Source organism: Hypanus sabinus, chromosome 10, assembly GCF_030144855.1.
Source record: "Hypanus sabinus isolate sHypSab1 chromosome 10, sHypSab1.hap1, whole genome shotgun sequence".
NCBI lineage: Eukaryota > Metazoa > Chordata > Chondrichthyes > Myliobatiformes > Dasyatidae > Hypanus > Hypanus sabinus.
In genome coordinates, this window is record NC_082715.1 from 130765027 (window position 1) to 130786865 (window position 21839).

The window sequence follows — 21839 nt, forward strand, 5'->3', positions numbered from 1 at the left end:
CATCAGAGTTGGAAAAAGTTAGCAACGTTTCTTGTTAGTGCACGAACGCTAGCTCCAATATTATTTGATCCTTTGGTTGCAGCAAAAAGACGTGTTTTGAATTACTGGCATGGCATCTGATGATTTTTAGCACAGAAATTTTATTTATTTAGAGATACAGCGCGAACAGGCACTTCCAGTCCTACAGCCGCACCGCTCTGCAATCTACTTAGTTAACCCCAGTCTAATCACTGTTGAAGCAACAGAAAATAAAATCCAAAGGCTTTCATCATACTACAAACGCTGGGAAAAGGTCTCAAGCTCAGAATGTTAATAGAAAAAATAATTAACTGGTACCCCTTTGTCCATCGAATGGGTTGAGCAGGGAAGAAAAGCTAGACTATTGTCATTGATTGCCGTTGCTTTTTAGGGTGATGGCCGCCTAATATGATAAAGGTCGACTATTATTAGAACCAGATGTGGCTTGCCACCTTTTGTTTTCCTAATGTTAACTTTGTTTTACATCAGTGAGTTGTGACCTGCTGAGCGATCACAGACCTGGTCCCGGTTATTGTCGATAAGTTCCGTTCCGAATGACATAATTGATCCGAAATAAGCAAACTGTTCCGCTGTGATTGATTGGCCAACAACTTGTTTGTCACGGGGTGAGTTCTGCCAATCGGCGATTGGATCTGGACGTGGTTCTCCTACGAGCCGCTGACCTATCACAAAAATCAAACGCGCGCTGCTTTGGTTGTAGTTGCAGAGAAGGACGACGAATAAGATTGTACCTGCACTTCAGTTTCGTTAATTGTAAGATAGGAATGAGGCTTGCAACCATAGCAACAGCAAGAACGAAAGCCAAAAGTCACACGGTAAGAGAATTTCTGGTTTGCTGTAACTGAACAGCCGAGAATTTAAATCGGGGCACCTCAGATTTAGGTTACGGCTCTGTTAATGAAGAGCATTGTCTCATTTCCAATGTCATTCGCGTGCTAGCGTCCGTGTAGTCTGTACTGTTTTTTTTGGGGTAGTATTTTTAATTTCAGAAAACGTCCTCGGGCATTTCGGAAATAAGTAATTTGTCAGTTCTGGTGGGTATGCTGTCCTTATAGGAAAGACAAATGTGATGTGAGGAGTTCCAAAGTGCCAAAGTGCCGCTCTGCCAAAAGGGAAGCGATAAAGAACTGTATCACTTGAGCAAAAGGATACACTTCAAATGACCCGATGAAACCATGTTGGGTTTCGCTGCAGCGGGAGGCTAACACTACATTCACGGGCTGAAATGAGAGCTTAAGGTTAAAAGAAAATGGAGCTGAAGTGAATCTCTGACATTCCGCTTAATGTTTGCATCTTGTTTTACATGCTATCCATCAGTGATGCTGGCGTTCTTCAAACTTCAAAAGTTCAAAGTAAATGTATTATCAAAGTACAAATGTCATCATATACAACCCTGAGATTGTTTTTGCGGGCATAGACAGTAAATCCAAGAAACAATAGAATCAATGAAAGACCGCACACAACAGGACAACCAGTGTGCAAAAGACGACAACCCGTGAAGAATAAATAAATAATAAAATTGAAAACACGATATGAAGAGTTATTGAAAGCGAGTTTAGTGATGAGAGCAAGTGAAGTTGAGTGAAGCTATCACCGCTGGTTCAAGAGCCTGATGGTTGAGGGGTAGTAACTTAACCTGGTGGTGAGATCCTGAAGCAGCAAGAGAGTATGACAGGGGCCCTTGATGATGGGTGTTGCTTTCCTGCAACATCACTCGGAGTAGATGTGCTCAGCGGTGGGGAGAGCTTTACCCTGGGATTGGGCCATATCCAGCAGGCTTTTCTGTTCAAGGGTATTGGTGTTGCCACTCAAGGGGTGATGCAACCAAACATTCTAGTCTCCACCACACATCTACAGAAGTCTTGGGGTCCATCTTAGTAAGCTTTGAGTGTATAGATCTGGAACCTATGGAGGAAAAAAAAGTCATCGCCAAGCCTAGAGGACGAGTGATGAAAGTATGATCCAAGATTGTTTAAGAAGGTTGAAAGGGTGGGGAGGTGATATACTTGGAGTATTTAGTCTGAATGTTAGAGGCTTGTCTCCCAGTGATGGAGGGAAGGGAAGTGATGAATTGGAAATCACAAAATGCTGAAGATAATGAAAAAACGTAAATCTGAGAGTTTTCTTTCTCTCTCAGCCTTTGGAGGGCCAGTAGTCAGCTTGAATAGGAAATCTGGTGACAGGGTGCCACAGTAGTGCAGCAGTTAGCATGGCGCTGTTACAGCTCAAGATATTTTGAAGTTCAGAGTTCAATTCTGGTGCCATTCTATAAGGAGTCTCTGTACGTCCTCCCCGTGGAATGCACGGCTTACCTCCCATAGTCCAAAGATGTACTGGGTAGGTTAGTTTTTCATTGTAAATTGCCCTGTGATTTGGTTGGGTGAATCTGGTTTGTCGAGATTGCTGGGTGGTGTGGTTTGAAGGGCCTTCCTGCATTGTATCACTAAATAAATTTAAAAAGGGACAATGAGTGGTACAGAAAAGTTAAAGTAAATGGAGGTTTGTCAGGAGGACATAGGAGAAATTGAGTCTGGATATTTCATAAGCTGAAGAATAGATGGAAAGTAGGTCAGAGCAAATTGCCTCATAATGGCATTTCATATTAAGTTTAATTTCAAGATTTGCAGATTTTTTTCATGTATTTTTGATACAATTACTATGAACAGTAATGATTGCATCTCAAATACTTGGTGATGTGCACTCATAATGCCTTCAAATGTCAGCATTTCTTGGAAGAGTTTGTATGTGGTATTTCATTAATACCCAAGAGGTTAAATTTTAGTTTTATTTTTAGCTGTAAGATTACACATAAATGGTATAAGAAGTTAGATATCAAATTTCAAAGTAAATTTATTATCAAAGTACAAAGATCACCATATACAAGCCTGAGGTTGATTTTCTTGCAGGTGTGTTCAATAAATCCATAGAATAATAACCATTACAGGATTAATGAAAGACTATACTAATCTGGATTGTCAACCAGTGTGCAAAAGACAACAAACTGCAAACACAAAAAGAAATAATAATAAATAAATAAGCTATAAATATGAAGAATGTGAGATAATGAGTCCATAGGTTGTGAGCCTAATTCAATGATGGGTCAAGTGAAGTTATCCTTTTTGGTTCAAGAACCTGATGGTTGAGGGGTAATAACCAGGTCCTAAACCTGGTGGTGTGAGTCCTGGGGCTCTTGCACCACCTTCCTGATGGCAGCAGTGAGAAGAGAGCATGCCCTGGGTGAAGGGGGGGGGGGGTGTCCCTGATGATGGATGCGATTTCCTAGAATCTAATTTGAAAGCTTGGATACATCTCTTCCAAAATCAGCCTTATTGGAATCTAATTGTGCATCTTAGTTGCCATTTTCAATTACTACATTTAAATAAGATACCATGTAATAATGCACACATTCTCAGCTTAACAGACAACTGGGGAACTATAACCTCTTGAAGGTCCAAGACCCATTAGTAGATGTTGGCTTCCTACAAAGGTCCACACAGCGATCACTATAACTAATCTATTCCCAAGCAGAGTTTGTCAGTAGGAAGCAGACAGTGAGACACTGGCACTGTAGTATGTTCTGCATGAATGTTTTCCCAAATTTCTCAGCTGTGAAGTTCATCATTGAGCTCATGCTAGGTTAACTTAGCGCAAGAATACAGGGCCATTGAAATGAATGGGGAAAAATTATTGGGGGGAAAAGATAAATAGAACTTTAATTTTAATTGTGTATCTGTGAGTTTTAAAACTTTTAACTTCTGATTGCTTTTAAACATCTTAACTTTCAGCAGGCTGTGATTGATTTTGAATGGCCATCAATATTAAGGGCATGCACAAGCATTATTCAATTGGCAGCTGGTGAATTTAGTGGCCGAGCTTCACCAGGATATAGCAACCCCCACCCCACCCCCGTCAGAAAGCTGAGCCCTGGACAACAGTGTAAAGCTGTTTGGTTCAATGCACAAGTGACCAATTTTATTAGCCTTGTTGTTTTTGCAGTTTCAAGAGTGGAAACATTGCCATCAATTCCAACTAGCCTGTGTACAGTTTTCCAACTATTACCTCAGGCTGAATGTACAAACTTAAAATTCCTGAATGTTTCTCCCGCTCGACACATAATTAAGACCACATCTATCTTTGTCTCTCACTTCCTTCTGTAGCCATCAATTCTGCCATTTACCTGGTCACTCAGTCTCCTGCAGTCCCACTTTCTGAGCATTGGTGCTTCGTAGTTCAACTGGCCAAATGCATACAAATCTAACTAGTCACTACTTTGAGACATTTTCCTCGTGGACATTACCACATCCACTATGATGTCTGTATTGGCCAGAGTCTGAAATTAAGTCCAATCTAGAACTTCCTTTCTTCTTTGCCTTGCAGTTGGTTTTCAACACACTTGACTATTCTTTTTGTTATTCAATTCTTTAAGGTCTTCTTTCTGCTCATGCCTGATTTAAACTCGGTGTCAGTGAAAAGGTGGTGTTTAGAATGCAGTAATATAGGAGTTAATTTAGTAAGGCCAACTCTGATTCAGAAACCTATGGCAGCTAAGGGATTTTAGATTCAAGTAACTAAATAAATCTATAAATAAGCAGATCTCAGTAATAGTAACTATGTAATTTTTAAAAATCTCCTTCATTAATGTCCTTGAAAGAAGAAAATACGCCATCCTTAACCATTCTGGCCGTATGTGACTCTAGAACCACGAATGTGTTGATTTTCAATAGCTGAAGTTTAAGGGCCTTTAGGGATGGATAACAAATGGGCTGTATTGCCAGCCGTGTCCAACTCAAGATGATGGGTTTGTTCATGTGTGAACTGCTCGAGTTTTGAAGGTTGCAGTTCTAGAAGGTGTTTTTATTTTTAAACTGTGCTGCCCAGCAATCCCATGATTTAATCCTAGCCTAATCACGGGACAATTTACAATTAACTTTGGACTGCAGGAGGAAACTGGAGGACCTGGAGAACATAGAAACTCCTTACAGGCAGTGGTGGGAATTGAAACCTGGTCTCCTGAATCGCAAAGCGTTGTGCTAACCACTTTGCTACCATGCCGCCCTTGTAGGAGTATCATAGCCAAGTGGGTACATTTTGTCAATGCTACCTCCTACACTCTGGTAGTCATGGAGGTTTCTGATTGCTCTCACTTGGACTCTGCCAACTCTCTCGATATCACCTTTGGCAGTTGAGAAGGGCAGAGCTTGGAATACTGCCATTAACTCCATGCTATCTATTTATTACAGCTCAACCCATTAGGAAGTATGAATAGTTCCTGTAGCTTGAATTGTATCAGCACTGTACTCATAAAATACAGGCGAGTTGTCAATATTAGTTGTTCTAAATGCTCAGACCAGCTTTGTGCAATTGGCAGGAAAGCTAACTACTACTGCTGCAAGTTCAAAGTTGCCGTGTTTTGTGAAGCTAGATCCGGATGTACAGAGTCCTGTGAATAGTGGCATAATAAATGTTATTTTGGATATGTTCATTATCAGTGCTTGATTAAAAATCAATAGCACATGGATAGAGCAGAAAGGGAAAGAGGTTGGCGGTTTTTTACTTAGTGACATAGACACTTGTCCTAAATAAAACAGCTTTCAATTTCTGTTTGCCCTGGCAAATTAATGTGATTGGGTTGGGAATGCTGAGAAAATTTCCGATTTGTTCAAAGAACTGAGTAAAAATCTGTACCATTTTCAAAGTGGGTAATTGCTGCCTTTTACTGATTAGTGTATTTTCAGAATCGCGCTGTTGCCTCCTAGTCACCGGTACATCAAGGTTGCTTATGTTCAGTCAACTATGCTGCATTGAGTTGGACACAGATGCTGAACCATTTCACATTTCTGCACAGCTGTAATTAACAGTTGCATGTTACCATATTAAACATCAAGCTGAAGAAACAAAACAAGACCATCTCCGAGTAGCTCAGTTGTTGACGTAGTAGTTGCAGAACTCTATGTCCTTGGCATCAAGTCAGTTAGAATATTGGAGCATTGCCACATTGGAAAAGTAGAAGATTTTTTTAAAAGCATGCAACTCCACTGAAATAAACCTCTTGTAGCTTTGTATGTAGATTTGTCTGTGTTCTCTTTTTGTAGTAAATTGTAGAAAAGCTACTGTAAAAATGCTTACTTCAGTGGTTTTTGTCTTGCTTGAGGAAACTGCAGGAACAATGTGTTCCTTGGCAGGCTGCCAAGTGGTTTTAAAGAACACTGAGCTTCCAGCTGGTCTAATGTTCATTTTAGTCAGATTCTCGCACCATCAAAACAAGCTGATGTAACTAATCTGTGCTCTTGATACTGTTTGTACTAATCTATTTTCTGTACAGTACTTTAGTCCAATTGAAGAATTAATCTTCGAAATATTGGTTCTCTATCATCAGTCATGACCAACTCTTTTAGTATTAAAATTAGTATCTGCACTCTTTATTACACCACTATTGTCTTATTGAGTTAAGTGCTGTTCTTATTTCACAGGAAATGGGAATGAGAATCCCCAGGCCTTTAACACAAGGACCAAGTGAATTCATTTCTGAAAAAGAAGTATGTATGTTTCTACCTTCTGCTGAGTCCCATGTAATTTAACTTGGCAAGGTTGTAGTGGTGCACTCATTCTTTGCTAAAGAGTGTTTGGAAATGTGCACTGCTGGAATAATGTTTAATAATTTCAGAATCTGTTTTAGCAGATTGAACGGTAATGAACATACAGCCTTTGACTTGATCATGTTGTCTAAGTCTATTTAGTTCTCTTTTTGTACAGCAGTTGTTTCAAAATAAATGGTTTTGTTTTACCATCTTACAAACATTGCATTGGAAAGGTTTTCATGTGGGACAGTAATTTATTGTTATGGGAGAATTTGATAAAGAAACAGTAATTAAGTCACATTTAAACTGAAAATGTTCCTTTTTTATTTTTCTGTTAAAATAGTGGTTTATCTATGAAACCAGAAAAGAATTGAGACACTTCAAAAGAGGCAATTCTAAGTAATCATTTTGGCCTAAGGAAATAGTTGGTAATATTTTAAATGTACGCCCACCCACATATCTCAAATTATAACTCGTATCTCACCAATTAGTAGAATGGTTCCAGACATCTGTTTTATAGCTTCTCAGCTTATAAATAATTCAGATATGCAGTGATGATTTAAAAGTACAGAATATCTATGCAGGATATTGTTAATATGCTATACTTTGTAAAGTTTAATGTAGATATACCTTTGGATGTTGAGACAAAATTATTTCAGCAAATTTCTCTCCCAAACCAACATTAAATGTGCCAACCTTTGTAAAGGTCTCCCTTTGACCTGTAACTACACACAAAATGCTGGTGGAACTAAGCAGGCCAGGCAGCATCTATAGAAAAGAGTAAACATTTGACATTTCAGGCTAAGATCCTCCATCAGGACAGGAAAGAAAGAGAAGAAGGAAGAAGTTTTTCTTTCCAGTACTACTTCCACCCCTCCCCCACTCCAACTTCTAATCCTGACTCTCTTTTTTTTCTGCTCACTCTTTTCCATAGATGCTGCCTGGCCTGCTGAGTTCCTCCAGCATTTTGTGTGTGTTGGTTTGGATTTACAGCATCTGTAGACTTTCTATAGCTATTGTACAATAATGATTATTGTGATCCGTGTTATGAGGTGAAAATTATATATCTTTGAACAGATTCTTCAACTGGGAAGAGAAGATGCAGAGACGCGTGTATTGCTGATTGAAGCGTTTGCAACTTTGGGTTGTCTGGACAATATAACATTATTGATGGGCTTTCATCCACAGTATCTTGATAGTTTTCTCAAAACACAGCACTACCTAATGCAGGTGGATGGCCCATTGCCATACGATTATCGGCATTACATTGCGATAATGGTAAGTCATTGTTGCCATGTGTTTGATCAAAATTAAATATTCTCTATGAACTACTTAGCAAAGTTTGTGCTTGCTTACAAGACTTTGGTCAAAAGGAATTCAGCCTAATGAAATCCATCAAGATGTGTCACCTCTGTTTCAGACCATTTGCCAACAGTGCCTCTGAATCAGTTTCCATACTTGGTGGGAGATGCTGGTTCCTGCACCATCATTGTCTGTGTGTTTGATGGGATTCTTCAATTATACAGGCTAGGACTTTGAGAACAGATGGAGATTTCTTAAAAAAGCTCAGACTATCAGCATGACAAACATCTTTGCATTTACAGTCCTCAACACTTGAAATAGTGCACCTTTAGTCAGGCTGTCACATAGTCATACAGTGTAGAGACAGCAACCTTCCTCTCTGCTAGACACAGTTGGCTGTGTTTGCCCTAAGACCTCCAAGCTCTTCCTTTCTATATATCTATCTCAATGCCTCCTAAATGTTGCAATTGTATCTGCCTCCACCACTTCCTTTGGCAGCTCATTCCAGCTCCGCACTACCCTCTGTGTATGAAGTTACCGTTCATATCTCTACTAAGTCTTTCCTCTCGTTATCTTGTACCTAGTCCTCAAGTTTCAGATTCCCCAACCCTGAGCAAAAAATGGTGAATTTTATCCATACTTCTCATGATTTTATAAATTTCTGAGGTCACCTCTCATTCTGACACACTCAGGAACAAAGATCCAGCATGATCCTCTAATTTGGGCCCTTTAGTCCAGGCATCTTCCTCATAAATCTGATAGAACATAGAATAGTACAGCACAGGAAATGACTCTTCAGCCCACAATGTTGTGTCGAACGAATTAAATTTGTAATCAGATAGCCAACTAAACTAATCCCTTCTCCCTACACAATGCCTATATCAGTCCATTTTCTTTACATTCACGTGCCTATCTAAATGTCTCTTAGAAGTCACTAATGTTTCTGCCTCTACCACCACCCTATGCAATGCATTCCAGGCACCCACCTCACTGTCTGTATTTTTTTTAAAACTTGCCCCTCATCTTTGTAATTACCCCTGTCACTTTAAATGCATCCCTTCTGGTATTAGACATTTCAACCCTTGGAAAGAGATATTTTCTGTCTACTCTAGCTGTGCATCTCATAATCTTATAAACTTCTATCAGATCTCTCCTTGGCATCTGCTGTTCCTGAGAAAACATTCGTCCAAACTCTTGTAATAGAGCATGCCTTCTAATCCAGACAGCATCCTAGTAAACCTCTTGGCACCATCTCCAAAGCCTCTATAATGGGGCAAGCAGAACCAAATGTAGTACTCCAGATGCAGCCTAACTAGTTTTATAAAGCTGCAACATAACTTCCTGACTTTTGAACTCAGTGCCTTAACAAATAAAGACAAGAATTCCATTAGCCTTTTAAATCACTCTATCAATCTTTCATGCATCTTTGAACTTAAGCCCCAAGATCTTTTTGCTTATCAACACAGATAAGGATTTTGCCCTTTACAGTGTACTGTCTCTTTCATTTCTCTGCCAAGGTACAACAATTCACGTTTGGCAGGGTTAAATTCTATCTGCCATTTCTCTGCCGATATCTGCAACTGGTCTATATCTCATTGTATTCTTTGCCAAATTTCTACACAATGCGCAACGTCACCAGTCTTCATATCATCTGCAAACTTACTTATCCATCTGTCTCCATTTTCATTCAGATCATTTATATACATCACAAACAGCAAAGCTCTCAGCACGGATCCTTGTGGAACACCACTAATGACAGAGCTCCAGTTAGAATAAGTCCCTTCAACCACTACTGTCTATATTCTATAGGCAAGCCAGTTCTGAATCCTAACAGCCAAGTTGCCATGGATCTCCTGTATCTTAATCTTCTGGACGACCCTCCCATGAAGGACCTTGTCAAATGCCTTATTAAAATTCATGTAGACAATATCCACCACTCTACCTTCATTCGGGTGGCAAATGGTTAGCACAATACTTTACAATACAAATGATCCAGGTTCAATTCCTGCTGCTGCCTGTAAAGAGTTTTTACGTTCTCCTCATGTCCATGTAGTTTGCCTCTGGGTGCTCCGGTTTCCTCCCACAGTCCAAAGACATCCTGGTTGGTAGGTTAATTGATCATTGTGAATTATCCTGTGATTAGGCTAGGACTAAGTGGGATTGCTGGGTGGCTCAAAATCCTCAAGTCAGTAAAGCACGCCTTGCCTTTCAGAATGCCATGTTGACTCTACTTAATTAGGCCATAACTTCCCTACCACTGACGTGAGACTCACCATCCTACAGTCTCCAGGTTTATCCCTTTTGATTAATGGAAGAACATTAACTACTTGCCAGTCCTCCAGGACCTGAGAGAGGACATGAAGATATTGGTCGAGACCCCAGCTATTTCTTCTCTTGCCTCTCTCAATAACCTGGGGGTATATTCCATTAAATCCTGGGTACTTAACTACCTTAATGATCTTTAAGAGATCCAACACTACCTCCTCCTGTAACTCAAAATGCCCTTGCATATCAATACACTCAGTACTGAGCTCCTTATCCTCCACATCCTTCTTAGTAAATACTGATGTACTCATTTAAAAACCTCACCTACATCCTCTGCATCTAACCAAATACTCTCCCCTTTATCCATAAGTGGTCCTACTCTCTTTTTGTTCTGGATGTGCGTATAGGATGCCTTGGGAATCTGTTTAATCCTGTTTGTCAAGGACTCTTCATAACCTGAGTTCTCTTCTGGTTTCTTAATAATTCTCAAGGGCTCTGTTTGATTTTGGCCTCCTAAACTTTACATACTTTATCCATTTTCTTCTTAACTAAATTCGTTACATCTCCCAACATCTAATGTTTTCTTACCTTGCCATCTTTGTCCTTTCATCTTCATAGAACATACCTGTCCTATACTCTGTGCAGTTGGTTTGTAAACATCCTCCATATGTCAGATGTGGACTTGCTCAAAAATGGCTGTTCCCACTTTACTCCTTGGTTCCTACCTAATGCTCTCATAATTTGCCCTGCTCGAATTGAATACTCTCATGCAAGGTCCTTACTTTTACCAATCTATAGTTATCTTAAAACCTAAGGAGTTGTGGTCACTGGGTCTGAAAGTTTGGTCACATGGGCAAGCTCAGTACCCACCACCAGGTCAGTAAAGCCCCTCCTGTTGTTGGACTATCTATATATTGATTTACAAAACCCTTCTGGATACAACTAACAAGTTCAGCCCCATCTAAACCATTTGCACTAAGAAGGTTCCAATTTATATTTAGGGAAGTGCTAAATATGAAGATTCAAAGATTTATTTATTATCAAAGAATGTATAAGTTATACAATCTTGAGATTTGTTTGCTCACAGTCAAGGAACCTGAAAGAACCCAATTTAAAAAAAAGAGACCAACCCCCAGTGCCCACAGAAAGAGTTGAAGTCCTCCATTACAACAACCCTATTGTTTTTGTACCTTTCCTTAATCTGCCTGCATATCTGTTCCTCAATGTTCTGGTGGCTACTGGTTGTATGGGGAGGGGGGATTGGAATCTGTAGTAGTATCCCATCAGAATGATTGTACCCTTCCTATTTTTGAGTTGTATCCTTACAGACTCGGTGATCAAGCCCTCCAGTATGTCCTTCCTTAGCACAGCTGTGACGTTATCTCTGATTAATCATGCAGCTCCTCCACCTCTTTTACTTTCCTCTCTATCTTTTCTAAAACATCAACCCTGGAGCATTAACCACCCAATCCTATCCCACTCTCAACCAAGTCTCAGTAATGGCCACAACATCATATTTTCTATTTCCTTGTACTGATCCTTGCTGTAGTTCATCTTTACCCATCGTACTCCTAGCATTAAAATAAGCACACTTTAAACTGCCTTTCACATAGTGTCTATTACTTTGCTAGTGCTTGTTTTTTTTTTACTGGCCCTAACATCCACCACCTTCTCCATCTCTCCACTTCCTGACCTGGTGCTCTGGGCCCCATCCCTCTGCCAAATTAGTTTAAACCTTCCCAAGTAGCATTTGCAAACCTCCTGCCCAGGATGTTGGTTCCCCTCCAGTTTAGGTGCAAATCATTCCTCTTGTATGGATCACCCCTGCCCCAGAAAGGTTCCAATTATCCAGAAATCTGAAACCCTGCCCCCTGTACCAGTTCCTTAGCCACTCTTTCATCTGTACTATCATCCCATTCCTGCTCTGAACAGCACATGGTACTGGGTGTAATCCGGAGATTACTACCTTAGAGGTACTGTTCTTTAGCTTCTTCCCAAACTCCCTATACTCGCTGCACAGGAGCTTTTTCTCCCTTTCTGCTTGTGTCATTGGTACCAATGTGCACCACGACCTCTGGCTGCTCACTAGCCTCCTTGAGAATTTTCTGCAGCAGCTCTGAGACATTCTGGACCCTAGCACCTAGGAGGTAACACACCATCCTAGTGTCTGTTTTGCGGCCACAAAATCTCCTGTCTGTCCCCCCCCCCCCCCCCCCGCCCCCAACTATTGAGTCTCCATTCAATATCACACTGCCTAACTTTACCCTTCCCTGCTGAGCCTCAGAGCTGGCTGCAATGGCCTGGCGGCAGCAGCTACTGCTGTACTCTGATAGGTCATTCCCCCCCACCCCCAGGCAGTATCCATAGGGGTTACTTTTTGCCAAGGGGGAATAGCCACACGGGAACCCTGCAGTAATTGCTTACACTCCTTACTTCTGGTGTCCCCTGTCTGCTACCAGAAGCCTGAATTGTGGGTGTGACCCCCTCAGTATGAGTCTAATCTGAGGTTTTCAGCCCCTCAGATGGTCTGCACACTCTGCAGTTTGATTGTCTTTCCCATAACTAAAACTGAATACAACACTCCAGGTGCGGTCTCGCCATTGATTTATCTAACTGCCACATAATACCCTATTCCTAATCTCAATGAAAGCCAGCATGCTAAACACCTCTTTCACCACCCTGTCTGCTCGCACTCCAGCTTTCAGCCCACTGTGCACTTGTACTCCCAGCTCCCTCTCCTTCACATGAGAGACCAGTTCTCTGCCATTTACTCTGAGTCTTAGCCTGGTTTGACAGTCCAAAGTACATCAGCTCGTACTCATCTAAGTTGAAATCCATTTGCCATTCCTCAGCCCATCTCCCTATCATATTTATCTGTATAATTTGACTTGCTATTGTAATTCATAGTTTTGTGATATTAGTATTCATGGTCCTAGATTTTTTCTGAAGAATTTCTAAATTTGATATTTGAATATATACAAGCAAAATACAGCTAAGGGAAAAATAATGACCATTGGCTCTTTGGTTTTGGCTGATGGGTGTGATAAGGCTCTCTGTGCTCATAAGTAATCTTAATTTTGTTATGTAAATCTACAGTTCTTGTAAACAAAATTCAGTTTAAAGTTGAATGAAAGTTCTTACTGTAATCCAGTATTTTTTGGTTTATATTGCAATGTCAACATTTATATCTGATTTGTGCCTGATTCAGTTTAGCTAAAACACATCCTTTAGAATTGTAATAAAATGTATACTAGCACATTCCTGAGATGTACAGTAAATAAGAGCTGTTATTATTAACCAATATGGTTTAAGGGATAAATTGTAATGTATATCTCTTGATATGATTTGATATGTTTATGCTTTTTCTAGGCTGCAGCACAACATCAGTGCTCTTATCTTGTTAATCTCCATGTTAATGACTTTCTCCAAGTTGGTGGGGATTCCAGATGGCTCGCAGGATTAGATTCTGCTCCTCAAAAGCTTCAGACATTAAGTGAAGTGAATAAAATTCTTGCTCATAGGCCATGGCTTATTACGAAAGACCACATTGAAGTGAGTGATCCTGTAGTTTTTACGCATGTGTGTGAACTTTATGTGGCTGCTTATACTCACCTGCAATTCCACATCTCTCTTTCACTATCAGTAATGATTTCCTCAGTCAGGGCCATTCTCATTGTTCAAGGTCAGTTTATTGTTATTCAACCATACACATATTCTACCAAATGAAACAATGTTCCTCTGGACCAAGGTGTACAGCACAGTGTATATAACTCACACATAACTTCATAAAGTAATATCGCCACGAGTACATTAACAAATATAGTGAATTTACAGTGCAAGTTAGAAAGTAAACAGCATAACGACACTAATGCTTATACTTGATGACACCTGGGTGATGGCAGGGAGTTTATTAGGCTTACAGCCTGGGGGATGAAGCTGTTTTCCATCCTAACAGTTCTCACCTTAATTCTGTGGTACCTCCTGCCTAATGGTAGGGAGTCAAAGAGATTACTGGCTGGATGGGAGGGATCATTGACAGTGCTAAGGCCCCTGTGTACACTGTACTCCTGATAAATCTCTCTAATGGGTGAAAGAGAGATCCCAATGATCCTTTCTGCAGACCTTGCAATCCTTTGTAGGGATTTGTCTCATTTTTACTGATAATTTCCTTTACTGCTGTGCTATCAAAAGATTTATTTCCCAATTTTCACTACCAATGGAACAACAAAGCTTTCTTCCTCCTCTTTAGCTCAGCTTTGACAAAAACCTTGTTTACAAACTACCATATGTCTGCTGCTCCTTTAGACAAGCCGATAACATTCCAGCTGATTTGACTCCAAACATCACAATTTTAGTCCACTGATGGGACCAAATCCAGATACAATGACTGCCTATTTGACTGACAGACATTGGTGAATTCTAGTAAAACTAAAGTCAAATGAAATCAAGGAAAAATCTCTGCAGTAAGTCAGTTTATACCTCATGCAAAGTTGATTATGGGTGTGGCACATCAACCTTCTGATCCTAGGATATGAGTCCATGAATGCTACATGTAAAGCAATAACAATAAATAAGAGTTTAGAAAAAAAATTAGTCTTTTTCACAAAACCCAAGAAGAAGTGGTCTAGCTGTAGTTAGAGAAGATTGAGAGCAAAGGGAAGGATTATAAAGGAGCAGTAAGGCTGAGGATCAAGGAAGCTTTGGAATTTGGGAAGACCAAGATAATATTAAGGAAAAGCAAGTAGAATGCAAAATGTAAGAGTGATGTAGTGAAGGAACAACAATTGATTGTAAAGTTTCCTTAAAATTTGCCAATTGTTTCTTTATTTAATATCTAATGTAGGTCCCTTATCAATCAAGATGAGGCATTGAATTAGGCAGTATGAGTATGCAGCAAAGTTAAACAAGTATTTTGTCTTTTTATAATAGAAGACATCAAATACCTCCTGGAAACATTAAATGAGGAGCTTGATTGAGTTAATAGTAAAAAGAAGTTTGTACAATGCTCTGCAAAGTCTTAGGCACATATATAGCTGTGATGTCTAAAACCTTTGCATGGTACTCTAGAAATTTTACGTACTGTACTGCTGTGGCAAAAAACATAGATATCATGAGAGATGTGAGTGATAAACCTGGTTCAGATATGGGTCTCTATTGAAGAATGAGAGTGGGAAGGAGACAGAGAGGGGAGTCATGGTTGGAAAAAGGAAGGGAGAGGGGAGGGAGTTGAAGCACCAGAGGTGCATTCTGTGAGGCACCATAGCTATACTGTGTATGCGCATGTGACTAAGGTGTTTCCACAGTATTGTATAGCTTTGGAGAAATTAATGGACCTGAAAGCCAGTAAATACCCAGAGCCTGGTGACTTGCAGTCCAATAATTTGATGTTCTTTAGAGGTAATGTGTACTTGGGTGTCAAACCTCAAAAATCCATTGAATTTCTAATGATTCATAGAGATTGCAAGTTCCAGATGTAACACCACTGTTTATGAAGGGAGGAAGGGAGTGAAAATACAAACTGTGAGTAGAGAAAATGCTGCACTGAGACAAAATAGACTGAATACTGGAATTTGAAACAACAGATAAACAGTCAGAATTTTCTAACTCGGTGATCTATAATTTATTGTCTCAGACCAAGTGGTCCCTTTGACTTTTTATCCAAACAATATTCTAACCATATTGTAACTATAACCTATTTGTTAACCCAACTTTCATTGACTCCCTGCTTTGTATCACACAGGGCTGTGTTGATGTTCTGTTTACCTTGAAGGTGACAGTTATGTCAGCAACTGCACCAGAAAGTAATGTTGGTGAACATAGGCAATAGAGGCCCTTCGGCCCACAGTGTTGTACTGACCTTTTAACCTACTGTAAGATCAATCTAACCCTTCCCTCCTACGTCGCCTTCTATTTTTCTGTCATCCATGTGCCTATCTGAGAGTTTCTTAAATGTCCCTAATTCCTGTATCACCACTCTTTGCAGGGCATTTCATGCATTCACAACTCCCTGTGTAAAGTAATTACCTCTGATATCCACCCCCCCCCCCCAATACCTTGCTTCAGTCACCACCCTGGGAAAAAGGCTCTGGCTATCCACGAGATCTATTCCTCTTATCCTGTACACCTCTATCATGTCAGCTCCCATCCTCCTTCGCTCCAAAAAGAATAGCCCTAATTCACTCAACCTATCCTCATAAGACATGTTCTCTAATCTAAGCAGCATCCTGGTAAATCTAATTTGCACCTTCTAAAGCTTCTACATCCATCCTATAATGGGGCAACCAGAACTGAGCACAATATTCCAATTATGATCTGTCAGGGGTTTTATAGAGCTGTAACATTACTTTGTGGCTCTTGAACTCATTCACCTGATGAATGAAGGCCGAAACACCATAAGCCTTCTTAACCATCCTATCAACTTGCGTGGCAACTTTGAGAGACCTCAAAGATGTGTACCTCACGATCTCTCTTTTCTCCCCCCACACAGCCAGGGGTCATGCCATTAGCCCTGTATTATACCTTCAAATTCAACCTTTCAAAATGAATCACTTCACACTTTTCCAGGTTGAACTCCATCTGCCAGTTCTGCATCCTGTCCGTGTCATATTTTAACAAAGAACAACCTTCTACACTATCCATGCCATTTGCAAACTTATGACACCTGTGTCATTTTTCCACTTTGTCATCTAACTCCTTTATAAAAATCATAAAGATCAGGGTTCCCAGAACAGACCCCTGGTGAGGTGAAGAACTGAAGAAGTAATCTGATAGAAGACAGTGAACCATGGAAGAATGGGAAGCAGGAAGGGCACCAGAGGGAGGTGATAGGCAGGTGAGAAGAAGAGAAGGGGAGTAGGGGAACCAGATTGGGAAATGGGGGGAGAAAAAGAGAAGGGAGCAGGGGAGTAATTACCATAAAATATGGAAATTGATGTTCATGCCATCGGGTTGGAAGGTACCCAGACAGAATATGAGGTATTACTCACCCAACCTGTGTGTGGAGTCATTGTGGCCGTATAGGAGGCTATGGACAGACTTGTCAGAATGGGAATGGAAGTGGAACTGAAATGGGTGGGTGGTCACTGGCAAATCCAGCATTTTTACAGAGCAGAGATGCTCATCAAAGCAGTCCCCAGTCTACGTAGGGTATCTGATGTTGAGTATGTCAAACTGTGAATACCAGATATAATAGATGACCCTGATAAACTTGCAAGGCTCATCATCTTGGGTACTGGCCTAAAAGTACCCAGGACAGCTTCAAGGAGTGGTGTCTCAGAAAGGCAGTGTCCATTATTAAGGACTTCCAGCACCCAGGGCATGCCCTTTTCTCACTGTTACCATCAGGGAGGAGGTACAGAAGCCTGAAGGCACACACTCAGTGATTCAGAAACAGCTTCTTTCCCTCTGCCATCCGACATTGAACCTGTGAACACTACCTTACCTTTTTACTATATTATTTCTATTTTTGCGTGATTTTTATTCTATATATACTGTAATTGATTTATTATTATTTTTTTCTATATTAGCTGCTGCTGTTAATAAATTTCATGACACATGACAGTGATAATAAACCCGATTCTGATCTGACCTGGAAGGACTGTCTGGAGCCCTAAATGATAGTGAGGGGGGAAGTGTAGAGGTAGATGTAGCACTTGTCCTGCTTGCAGGATTAAGTGCTAGGAAGGAGATTAGTGAGGATGGCCAAGTGAGTCACGTAGAGAACAGTCTTACAGAAAGCAGAGACTGCGTGGGAGGGAAAGATGGTGGTAGTTTGTGTTCATAATAAGAATGATGTATAGCTGCAGATTGTGGCAGTATCTTAACACTTATTTATTTATTTGTTTACAGAAGCTTTTAAAAGCCGATGAGCATGGCTGGTCCCTGGCTGAATTGATACACGTGGTGGTACTGCTCACACATTATCATTCTCTTGCATCTTTCGCATTTGGTTGTGGTATTAACCCCGAAATACATTGCGATGGAGGCCACACTTTTCGTCTGCCTTCTGTTAGTAATTGCTACGTGTCCGATTTGGCAAATGGTAATAATGCTGTGGAAGAGCGACTGAATATTCAAGAAAGAGAAGTAAGTTCAGAAGTATTGAACGTTGTCCGTAGATGATAGATTATCAGAAAGAACAATGACTTCAAATAAAAATGTGAAACATTTCAAATATCCTCCTGTCATTGTTCACACCCACTGCTTTTATCTGATTGATGGTGTGCCTTTGTGTCCTCATTTCTAACACTTGTGGCTCTGTTGTCAACTTACAGTAAATCTTTCTTAAGTTGCTCTTTAACTCCTTCCTCCTTTAGTGATTTAAAAAAAACATGTTTATGCTTTCTTCAATCTTCTCATTAATTTGAAACTCAGTCACATCTCTTCCATTTCCTGAACATCCGTGCTCACCCCATTCTCCCGCCACCTTGACAGGGATTGAGTTCCTCTTGTCTTCTACCACCCCATGAACCTCATTCTCCACACCATCTTCAATGGGATCCCACCACCAAACACACCTTTACCTCCCCCACCCATTTGTGTCTCCCCACTAATCACCCACCTGGCATATCCCTGTAGGCCACAGAAATGCCCATTCTCCATTCACCACCTCCTTCACCTCCATTCAGGGCCCCAAACAGTTCTTGCAGGTGAGGCAATTCTTCGCCTGTAAATCTCTTGGGGTCCTCTATCGTATCCAGTGTTCCCAATGCAGCCTGCTCTTCATTGGTGATCTCGAGGCAAACAGGGGAACTGCTTTCTCAAACACTTCCGCTCCATCCGCCAAAACTGGAATTTCCCAGTGACCAATCATTTTAGTTACTATGCCCATTCCAGTTCCAACTTGTTGGTCCACCATGAGGCCGCTCTCTCGGTGGAGGAGCTACACCTCATATTCCATCTGATGGCATGAACATCGATTTGTCCTTCCAGTAATTTCTTTTCCTTTCAAAGGTGCATTTAACATCAGAGAAATGTATACGATATACATCCTGAAATGCTTTTTCTTCACAACCATCCACAAAAATAGAGGAGTGCCCCCAAAGAATGAATGACAGTTAAATGTTAGAACCCCAAAGGCCTCCCACCCCCCACCCCCGCACATAAGCAGCAACAAAGGAACAATTCTCCCCTCCCCCACCAGCAAAAAAAAGCATCGGCATCCGCTACCAAGCACTCAAGCATGTAGCAAAGACACAGACTTGCAAAACCCCAAAGACTACTTGTTCATCCAGTATTCGACATACCACAGGCTCTCTCTCTCTCCCTGATAAGGGAGAAAGAGGGCTCTCCGTTTCATAGTGAGAGGGGAGACATAACAAACAACTTGCAGGTTTACGATGTTAAAAGTCTGTTGTGTCACTTTTTCTGAGCTCTGTGCCCAAAGATCTCAGATCTCTGGGCACACAGCCAGAGATCTTCCGTCTCCCATGACACACCGATCGGAACGCCGGCCTTCGATCCGCCCGTCTCCAGGGCCACGGGATCCTGGGCCTCCGAAGGCGAGCTGAGCTCTTAGGCCTCATCCTTGGCATATCAAATAACAGCCAGTCGTGAAACCCTGAGAGTGGGTCCCATTCTCACAAAGAACTGAAGTCAGGGTCTTCAAAACAACCCTGAAAGGGAAAAATTGAAATATTAGAGATGGATGTAGTGCAGTTTCCGAAGGTGCAAGCAAAGGAGTTGCTGTTTAACGCCATTGTAACTAAGCTCTGCCTTCCCTTCCCTCTTCTTCTTTTCCCACTGTGGCCTCTTCCTCCTCTTCTCACCTGCCTGTCACCTCCCCTGGTGCCTCTCCTTCCACTCTCAATGGTCCTACCTAATATCAGCAAATGTCTACAATATACCTCGTGAAATGCTTGCTCTTCACAGACATCCACAAAACAGAAGAAAACCCCAAAGAATAAATGACGGAAAAATGTTAAACCCCAAAGCCACCCCCCACACACAAGCAGCAGCAAAGCGTCAACATTCTCCCCTCCCCCACTTGTTCCAACAGGAAGCATCAGCTCCCCAAAGAGCCCTCTCCTATCAGACGCTTTCCCACCCACCTGGCTTCACCTATCACCTATTTAGACCTCCTTCCCCTTTCCCCATCGTTTTATTCTGACATCTTCCCCTTTCTTCTCAGTCCTAAAGAAGGGTCTTGTTTACTCACTTCCATAGATGCTGCCTGGCTTGCTGATTTCCTCCAGCATTTTAAACGTGTTGCTCAGGATTTCCAGCATCTGCAGAATCTCTTGTTTATGATTTGAAACTCTTTAAGAAGTTTTGTAAATGAGGTTCACAGTTCAAGTTTTTGATCTAATTACATTACTTCAGCATTCCAGATAATTATCATCATCAAAGTATGGCCTTAAACAGCGTTGCTTTCTGAAAATGTGTATCAGTAATATGCAGAGGGTTTAGGGTAAGGTTTAAGATGTTGCAAAATGCATCATGCAAAGTGCAAGCAAGGCTTGCACAGAAGTAAGTTGCTTCCTTTTAAATGTTTGCTCTACCTACACCAGGTGGCTACAATGAGTCAAAGTTGCTTACTTCTTAAATGAACTGCAGGATTTATTTTTCTTAGTAATTTTTTGCCCCAGTTTTAAAAGTGATTTATGATGAGGATATTTCCTTTTTAATTTATTTTGTTAAAAGCTGCCTGATAAGCCTTGCGAGTTCTGCTGCAAAATTATATGCTGCACAATAGCTTTTTTTTAATTGTACAGGAGGTCATCTTAGAGTGCAGTGAAAAAGATCTGTGCTTTTAGCAGGTTATCGAAACCACTTGTGAAGTAGAAGCCCTGATGGAAAAAATGAAACACCTACAAGAATGCAGAGGTGAAGCGGAAACAAGCCAAGAGGAAATGGCAACAAGATTTGAGCGAGAAAAGACAGAGAGTTTCTTTGTTACATCGTCAGGTGAAAATAATCTCTGTTAAGTTATGTTAGTGTTGGTTGATAGTTGATAGGCTTAAATAAAATAATAAATTCTGGTAATGCTTACTAAACAGAGACCAAGCGAGAGAAACATTTAGTGATTTGCCTCCATCAGAACTGGAAAATGTGATGGAAGATGATATATATGGTGGTATAGTTTGTCTACAGATGCGAAGCATTGTGGTTGCAGCTTAAAGATGCAGCAGTGTGGTAGCTGTACATAAATTTAACATGTTGGTAGTGCAAGTGTGAAAACCAGTGCATACATGTAAGGTAAACATTTTTTTTAGCAGAAATGTCCAAAATAATACTTAAAGGCCATTTGGAGCTTTGAGACCTTATTGTTACCCTCACAAACACATTTTCTTTCCGTATTTTTACTTCCAGTGATTCATTCTTTATTTGTTTAAAGGGGGGATGTGGACATATCTGGTAAGGAAAGCACTTGACATCCACACCTCCACTTGAATTGAGTGCTGTTAAAAGGCTCAATCAAATAAAACATTGTCTGTCTGATTTCTACCAGAGATATTTGAAGATGGCTTTAGTTTGGCTCCGTTCTTTCATTGTAGGACCATTTTGAATATGAACATGACAGTCTATTAAGCACATCACATTAGATCTTTGAGCATTAATGTAACTTGCATTCTAAAGTTAATAGTTGGGTTGCAGTTTGCCTTTGGGTGTAATGTTGGGCCTATGATAGCCAACCGCAGGCACTCATGATGTTCT

General features: G+C 40.7%; 1 protein-coding gene across 3 annotated transcripts in view; it reads left to right on the top strand.

Moving 5' to 3' along the window:
• The window catches only part of sesn1 (sestrin 1), a 78355-nt gene that overhangs the window by 51511 nt on the left and 5005 nt on the right, over positions 1-21839 (top strand). Inside the window, exons 1-6 of one of the 3 annotated variants that reach the window (XM_059982983.1) lie at positions 701-854; positions 6510-6575; positions 7695-7895; positions 13554-13736; positions 18033-18269; positions 20939-21089. In XM_059982983.1, the coding sequence (XP_059838966.1) occupies positions 804-854; positions 6510-6575; positions 7695-7895; positions 13554-13736; positions 18033-18269; positions 20939-21089 (889 nt within the window). In that variant the 5' untranslated portion in view covers positions 701-803. Of the gene's footprint in view, positions 1-700; positions 855-6509; positions 6576-7694; positions 7896-13553; positions 13737-18032; positions 18270-20938; positions 21090-21839 lie in introns of those variants that run through there. The other 2 variants (XM_059982981.1, XM_059982982.1) reach the window with 2 other exon arrangements.